The sequence below is a fragment of the Ammospiza nelsoni genome, chromosome 2, assembly GCF_027579445.1.
Source record: "Ammospiza nelsoni isolate bAmmNel1 chromosome 2, bAmmNel1.pri, whole genome shotgun sequence".
In the NCBI taxonomy this organism is placed as follows: domain Eukaryota; kingdom Metazoa; phylum Chordata; class Aves; order Passeriformes; family Passerellidae; genus Ammospiza; species Ammospiza nelsoni.
This window is the reverse complement of record NC_080634.1, coordinates 112,696,935-112,705,272: the sequence shown is the minus strand read 5'-3', so window position 1 is coordinate 112,705,272 and position 8,338 is coordinate 112,696,935. Positions and strand designations below refer to the sequence as shown.

The window sequence follows — 8,338 nt, the reverse complement described above, 5'->3', positions numbered from 1 at the left end:
GCGAGCGCCTATCGCGACCGCCTGTCGCGACCGCCGCCTCTCCGCCGCCGCCTCCTCTTCGCGCCCGGGAGCAGAATCAGCGCCCGCGCCTGGGCTCCCCCCGCCCTTCCCCCCTCCCACTATTATCCTCCCTCCCGGCGCTCCCGCCCGCCCGGGAACGCGCGCCCCGCTCCCGCCCGGCGAGGGAGTGACCCGGCGCTGCCGCCCGCCCCGATCCCCTCCATGGCTCCCGCGCCGCCCCGCTGAGCCGGAGCCGCCCGCCGGGAGCCGCGGCTGAGCGCGGGAGGGAGGGGGCGGGAGGGGGGTGGGAGGCGGGGGCGCGGGGGGTGCGACACGCGCGGGGAGCGGCGGCGGCCGCGGCAGGAGGCGGAGGAGGAGCGGCAGGAGCGGGGAGTCCCGGCGCGGCCGCGGGAGCCCCGGGCGGGCGGGCGGCGCTGGGAGCGGCCGGGATTTACCGTGGTGGCGGTGGGCGCTGAGCGGCGGGGGAGCCGGGCGTCCCCGGGGCCGCCGCCTCTCGGGCTGAGCCCCCCCGCCCGGACCATGGCCGACGACGACGTGCTGTTCGAGGACGTGTACGAGCTCTGCGAGGTGATCGGCAAGTGAGTGCGGCGGGGAGCGGGCAGGGCAGGGCTGGGCTGGGCGGGGGGAGCGCTGCCCCGCGCCCCCCGCCCGCACCGGGCACCGGGATGCTCCGCCCGGGACCCACCTGAGTCGCCGCCGGCGGGTCCGTGCGGGGCGCGGGTCCCCCCCGTGGCCGGTGCCCACCGTCTTCGTCACACGGGAGGCGGAAGGGGGAGAAGTGACCCCATGTTTCCTCAGCCACCATGATTAACCACCTCGCCATCGCTCAGCCTGGCTGCAGCAAGCGGCAACCACTTCCCACCCCTTTTCTTCTCCTCCCCTCCGATATCCCATTCCTGGCACACCCATCAAGGATTGCCTCTTGGGGAAGGGAGAGGGAAGATAGCTCTCTCCGTAGATCCACCTATTCGCTGGGTGTCTGCATATTTGTGCGCCAGGTGTTGGGTTTTCCTCTTCTTTGCTGCATAATAACCGGCTTGCTAGTGGCGCTCGGGTAGTGCTCGGTTCTCGTCCAGATCCATCACTGTGGCTCGTGTGGAAATGGAGATGTACAAGGCAGGAGGAGTGCTTGGCCTTTTGAGTCTTATTATGCAACTGCTGTTAAACCGATGCTCGAGGCTTGTATGAAACCTGGGAGTTGAGGCAGCGGCTGGCGTTCCCCAGCTGCTGTTTCGGGTTACCGCTGTTGGATGAAAATGACAATCCGAGTCACCAAGAATGTGCAGAGACTCCCCCAAATCAGATGGTGATAAAGAATTAAACATGAACTCCATTCTCCCCTGCCCCCATATTTCCGTGACTGCTCAGTTTTGAAATCCGTTCTTTATTTCTTCGTCGGTCTTTCATGTATTTTCTGTAGTTGTGTCTGTGTTGCAAAAAGGACAGGGAAGATACGGTGATACTGAGACTGCCTGATTTTCTGTGTGTCTGATTCCAAAGCTGAGATTGCTCTGCAAGCCTTAGTAGTGACACTGTTCAGTGTGCCTGGAGTTTTCTTCTTCATGACAATGGATTTTATGAGAATAATTGAGCGTGTTTTGGTTATAAACAAAGAATGTTTCCTGCATGTATTCTCTTGCCCGCTCTCCACCCTGATGCTTTTCAGTGTATGTGGAGTGCTGTCTGCTTTCAAAGCCAGGGCTAAAAATATTCCAGAATTAATCTTTTCTCAGGATTATACTGAAATGCTGGTCTTGGACATAGCAGGTGGCTTTGTTGTCAGCAGAAGTTTCAGCACTCAGTTGTGTCGCTTCACAAGACACCACCACCTTGCTCCTAACACAACTTTTAAAAATATTAAGCTCCAAGGGCCTTGTTTGCCATCATAAATGGTGTATTATTATAACTTGATGCTGTTGAGGAGCTTCTGTAGGAGCAGAACTGTTGTTATTAAAGGTGTTTTGAATGCAATTTTTGGCACACTCCTTTCACAAGTGGTTTTATGGTAAGCACTGCAGTTCACACTGGGATTCATTCCTGCCCGGTTGCCATTAGCAGGAAGGTGCAGTGCTCATGCATGACCGCACACCCTTTCAGAGGATGGATGATCGATTCACACGGGGCCAGATGTTTGCACATCTCCACCGACTTTTTCTTCTGAGGCTGGAGAATTTCGACGGGAGAGCTCAAAACCGGTGGATTAGGTGTAAGCTGCACAAGTTCCACACGAGATTTAGGTATTGTAGAGAGTGTTGTGATGTAACTAGATGTAACAGATAAATATTGAATCACAGCAGCAGGATGATGCCAAGAACACTGTAGCAAAAACAGGGTGTCTCACTGAAAATAGCAGCAGTGGTGGTGTGAAGGGCTGATAGCTGCTTGGGATTACTCAGGTTTTTCCGCACAGATGTCAAGTCCATCCTCTAAAAAACCCAAACATTTAAAATATAAATACACAACTTTCATGTACAATTCATGAATGATATTCCTGTTTCTTTGCAATGCTACGCAGGGATTTTTTCCAAGGGACCAGAGGTGCAGCATCTTTATTTAGTTTACAGATTCTGGCTACCACCTTGTCTGTCCATAAGAAACATCAGGAAAGCTGCTGTAGATCTGCTTTGAATTGCTCCATATGCATCTGAGCAAACATCTTTCAGTGAAACATACAGTAAATGTCTGCATGTCCCTGGGATTTGTTATTGATTGATACAGTGATTTGGTTCTTGCAGCTAGCACATCTGGCTCTCATTTGCATTTTGGACACATAAAATACTGAAATGTAATTTATCTTTCCTGAATAGGTAGTTACCACTGTCACTTAAGGTAGCAAAAGGTATTTTCATAAAGGGTGTGGGAAAGAGGTCTTTGCTTGTAAAATGTCTGAGTGTTTAGTCAAAGTTCTCATACAATTTACTAGAGAAATCAGGAGATACTTTCTTGGCTGACAGTAGGCAGTCCAATTTGTTGAGGCATATTCTGATCTTTAGGATAAGCTTTAAACACTTCTAAATACAATAAACTGATAAGACTGACTTTGAGTAAATGCAGCAATAATAGCTTTTGGTGAGGAACAATTACAGGGTAGTAGTATATGAATGAATTGATGGGAATGACAATGATAAACTGTTTATTATGTGACATTTAGGGTGTTTAAGTTCTGCAAGCGTGCATTTTTCATTTTTAAGGGGTGTGGGTGGAAAGAAAGGCCAGGAGGGATAGAGAGAAATTCTAATTCATGTTTTCATTAGAAGAAAATGTTAGGGGAAATCTTATTTTGCATATATTTCCAGTATACCTTTCCATTGCTGAAAGCTATTTGAAAATACAAATTGGAATAACAATCCCAATTTCTTATTGAACTTTTTAAAGCGGCATTTATGACACTAACATTAGTCATGTATTTTTACTTAACCAGACATGTTATGTTTGAGGTTAGCATCTCTTCAACTTGGCTGACACAAACATTCTTCAGAAAGAAATAAATTGAGGATTTCTTTTTTAGCCTTCAAAAATGTGTTAACATATCTCAGGATAAGTGATAGTGATGAAAAATACAAGTGTGGCATTTTTTTTTCTAACTTGCTTCCAGGTGACTTTGAAGAGATTCTCCCTGTGTATTGGTTGAGAAGTTCACAGTGTAAAATCTTTAAGGCTGTTCCTATGTGGATCAGACCATGCGTTTGATTGACAGCTCACAGATAGTAGTGCTAAATGTACATGTTTATTTTTTATTAGAATTTTCATTCAAAATGCTTGGAGTAGTTTATAAAGCGTAGTAGGTGTAAAATTGAAACTTCTTGGCTACTCATCTAAGGTGCAGACTGTTCTATCAGAGAAGCTCCACGTACACATAGCAGGAGTTTTCTTTATGCCAGAGAGAGAATGCCTGTCTTCAGTAGGTGTTGAATCTAGAAGAATGAGGCAAGGTTTTTATGATAGAGCCTTGTTCTGCAAGGACTTTATTTTAAATTATCTGGTTTTACGTTTCTGTACCTCTTAAGATCCATATCAGTTTATGTTAGCATTAAAGGAGAACCATAAAGATTGTCTGACCTTTCTAACAGTAGGACTTACTTAAAATTTCTCCAAATGTTTAAGTTGTAAATACAATGGGATAAAGATGATAGTTGTTTATTTGTGTTTGAAAGGGCTTTGGTCACAATTGAAGTCATTAATCCTGGGGTGCATTAGGCAGAGCATGGCTGGCAGCTGTAGGGAGGGGATCCTGTGCCTCTGCTCAGCCCTGGTGGGGATCGCCTGGAGTGCTGTGCCCAGTTCTGGGCTCCTCAGGACAGGACAGACATGGAGCTCCTGGAACTGATCCAGTGAAGGGTGACAAAGATGATGGAGGGGCTGGAGCATCTCACTGAGGACAGGCTGAGGGAGCTGGGCCTGTCCAGCCCCGAGAAGGGAGGGCAGAGAGGGGCCCTGATCCCTGTCAGTGTCTGCAGGGAGGCTCAGGGCATTGACCAGGCTCTGCTCCGTGGGGTCCAACAATGGGACAGGAACTGATGGCCAGGAAGTTCCACCTGAACATGAGGAAGAATTCCTTCACTGTGGAGTGACCGAGCACTGGAACTGATTGTCCAGAGAAGGCATGGAGTCTCCCTCACTGGAGATATTCCAGACACATCTGGACACAGCCTGTGCCATGTGCTCTGGGATGACCCTGCTTGAGCAGGGAGGTGGGACCAGATGACCCACTGTGGTCCCTTCCAGCCTGATCCATTCTGTGACATTAATAGTCACTTAAACTACATTTTTGTATTTTTTCTCTTCTGTGTGTGGGCTGTATGTGCCATCACTGTGTGTGTAGTAGTGCAGTTGTTGGCATTTCCAGTACCCAAGGATACCATGATGTTTGGTGCTAATGCTGTCAGAGCTTCCAGGACATTCTCTGCAATCTTGGTTGAGGCTAATCCTCTCCTGCACTGCACGTGTGAGGATTTTAGTTTGTTGTCATCCCTCTTTGCTCTGTGATGGGATGAATCTCTCTGCTTGGGCTCTTCCATCTAGTAAAGAGTAGTTAAAAGGCAAGAGCCAGCAGGCATTGCTCCCTTCTCCTTCCAGACTGATAACACAGCTGGAACAACACAGATAAGAGCTGAGGATGCAATCATGGGACAGGATTTATTTATTTGTTTGGTTTTTTTCATTAAAATTTGAAGGCCTCTAGCCCACTGAAGTCAGACAAGGGGATGGTAATTGCAATTCCATCCTAAGCTCTTAGCTGGAGTTGGAGATGTTTTGGGTTTATGCCTCAGTCTGGGAGTGTTCATGAAAAGGATGACAGAGCTTGTGGATTCCTTGTCCAAGAAATACTGAAAACTTTTAATAATTGTAATTATTGTGGTAACAAAACTATGTAGGGGTATTTTGATGGTTTCAGTGGTATTGTTTTTCATTATTGCCTCCATTTTCACTCACAGGAATTAGAATGCTGTTGACTCTCAAACATACTTCTAGTCTAGTACACTGTTGAGATTTTGCATTTCCTGTAAAACCAGTGCAAATAACTGATGGGTGTAATTAATGACAAATCAAATGGAAATGTGAAACAACTGTAGTATGTACTCACTGTTTGTAAAGATGGGGAAGGGAGTTTCTTTGGGGTATGGCAACTGATTTGTCTAGTTCAGCTTTTGAGTTTTTTAGTGCTGTTTGAAACTCTCTGTTAATAAAACATTCTTGGCTGTTGTCACTGTTACAGTACATAAGAGTAACAGATTATAATAAATATTTGATTTAAGCATGAGGTCATGATGTGCGCTTCTTCAGGAAAGTAGTGGTTGATTATTTGTAGTGTATGATTGTTAGAGTATAACCTTAGGTAAGTTATTCTGCCATGGATTTTAGCTGTAGCAGTGACCCATTTCTACTTAAGAGGCTCTGCCTACTTAAGAGAAGCAGCTGAACACAGAATAGAATGAACAAACCTGGTTGCAGAGTACATTTCAACCACTACTCTCTATTTGTGCAGCTTTTTCTGATGTTGATAACCAGCAGCACTCCTGTGTAGCTCCTTCTTGAGGAGGAATTCCTTCGTGGAAAGGGTTGCTGAGCATTGGAATGAGTGCCCAGGGGGTGGAGGAGTCACCATCCCTGGAGCTGCTCATGAGCTGAGTGGATGTGGCACTCAGTGCCATCCGTGGTTGAGCTGACAGGGTGGGGATCGGTCAGAGGTTGGAATTGATGATCTTGGGGGTTTTTTCCAACATAAATGATTCTGTGGTTCTTGTGATGTGAACAAGACAGCTGTAGTGATTGGGAAATTGAGGATTGCTTAAGAGGGGAGTTTGGAGGTACTCAATCTGGGAAAATACAAGCTGAGAAAAACATATTTACAAAGCCCCTGCACAATCTATGTGTTTAAACACCCAAGAGAAGGAATCCTTAAAAGTGAGCAAATCTGAGCAGACTAGTCCTGTGTAATTTCAGCTTTCAGCCTGAAAGTTTGAAGATTTTAGACCAATTCACCACTGAGGTTCTGGATCAGATGTCTGTGAGAAGTTGTGAGATGAAAAAAGTGACCTTGACTTGAAGATTTGATAAGTTAGGAGTTTGATCATTTTATTGAAATAGTATGAAGCTTCAGAAAAATGGGGGCCAGGCTTCAGGACCCAAGTAATTCTTGATTCAATCTTTTGAATTTCAATTCAAACATAGTACTTAAGATAAAATGCTCTAGGATAAAGAAATATTAGGGAAAGAAGAGAGACACATTTTATGTCAACAGCCACTCACCTACTTAGCCCTCTGTGTGATACACTGTGCTTTTTTATAATCTTTTATGCAGATGTCACTACTATGAAAGGTAATCAAGCATTATTAACCTCAGTATGATGTTTCCAAAGATCATTTTTCAGAAACTTGTAGTCACATTAAATGTGTCATCTAAAGAAGGATGACTCCAGAAACGAGTGGTTGTTATAAGTAGGTATTTCGTGCCCAATTGTAGAGTTGATAAAAATAACTCTCATGAATGAAGGGAGTTTTTTTTTTTTTAATATGCAGCATGACTATCAGCATGGCCAGAACTATCATCCCTACCTGTTTAAAAAATTAAACTAACTTCTTGAGATAGTGTGTCAGCTATTCCCACCAGAAGAACCCCAAGGAGCTTTTATTTTTCTTTGCCTACATCAGATAAGTGTGTAAGAGGAAACCTTGGTGAGGCATCTAAAGCATGGGGAGAGAGTGCCTTGAGTTCATCATGGCTGTAAACTGAACTGTGCTTTGTGTGCCAGGTTAGTGCCTTCTCTTCATAAACTTGTGCTGCAGTCAGGGTGGGTTGCAGGGTTCCTTGGGAGGTGTCTGTTGGCGCAAGGAATGCTGCCCTTGTTGCAAACAGCAGCGCACAGCAGAACTGTGGCATTTCAGTTACCTTTGTGTTGCTGGGTATTTAAGATCTCTTTTACCAGTATCTTTTTTTGGAGGTGTAAACAGTGAAAATAAGGTTAGAATAATTTTTGGAGCTTGACCATAAAAGACCTTTACATTGTAATAAGGTTTTATTTTTTCCCTTCAGTTTGTATGAGAAGCAAAGTCTTTCTGGAGATATTACTAAAAACCTTTTACAGGATAAATTTAGGACTAAAAGGACTGAGGACTATTGCCTAATATATTCTCACAGGACAGAATTGAATGTACCTTGGTTAACAAGTGCCTTGCTCTTTTATTTTCATCACTTTTTTCTAGAATAGGATAAGAAGGGGTAGCCAGCAAATTAGTTCATATGTTCTGTCTTTTGTTGCAGTGGGGCTGTGCTTTTCTTCCAGGCTTAGGATTTGTCAGAATTCTTGTCTTATCAATATTTTGCCAATTTCTGTTTTGACTTCACTTTTTCAGGAGTCAGTAGTTAGAACATGTTTTCAGCACCTGAAAACATTAATAGTTGATGCATAGTTCTTACAAACTCACAAAGTTTATTGTCTGTTTAAGAAGTTCTGAATATTTGCCTTTCACCAAGGATTCTAAGTAGCATTTGGTTGAATAGATTTTTACTTGGCTCCTTCACCTGTTTCTTTGACTACCCAATGGGAGGCCACTGCTTGCAGCTACTCTGATTTCATTTTTAACTAACATCTCCATTTTCTTTTCTGGATTATGTGGGCATAAGCAGTTATTCCTAGCATTTAATAGTGAGTAAATTTCCTAGGATATGTGAACTAAGAAAGTTGTACAAAACTTTCCTCTGAACAAATTTTTTAGAAGTAAAAGCTGGGGTGTACAGGCATTTACAGTGGTTCAAAATGTGTTCTGTTCAGTTGTTTGGAAGCACTTTAAGGCAAGTTGCAAAACTAGTTTTATC

General features: G+C 44.8%; 1 protein-coding gene across 8 annotated transcripts in view; it reads left to right on the top strand.

Moving 5' to 3' along the window:
* Window positions 1-353: 353 nt before the first annotated feature.
* The window catches only part of CASK (calcium/calmodulin dependent serine protein kinase), a 185,316-nt gene continuing 177,331 nt past the window's right edge, over window positions 354-8,338 (top strand). For all 8 annotated transcript variants that reach the window (XM_059493309.1, XM_059493303.1, XM_059493308.1 and 5 more), the window contains exon 1: window positions 354-599. In XM_059493309.1, coding sequence (XP_059349292.1) covers window positions 541-599 — 59 coding nt within the window. In that variant the 5' untranslated portion in view covers window positions 354-540. The remainder of the gene's footprint in view (window positions 600-8,338) is intronic.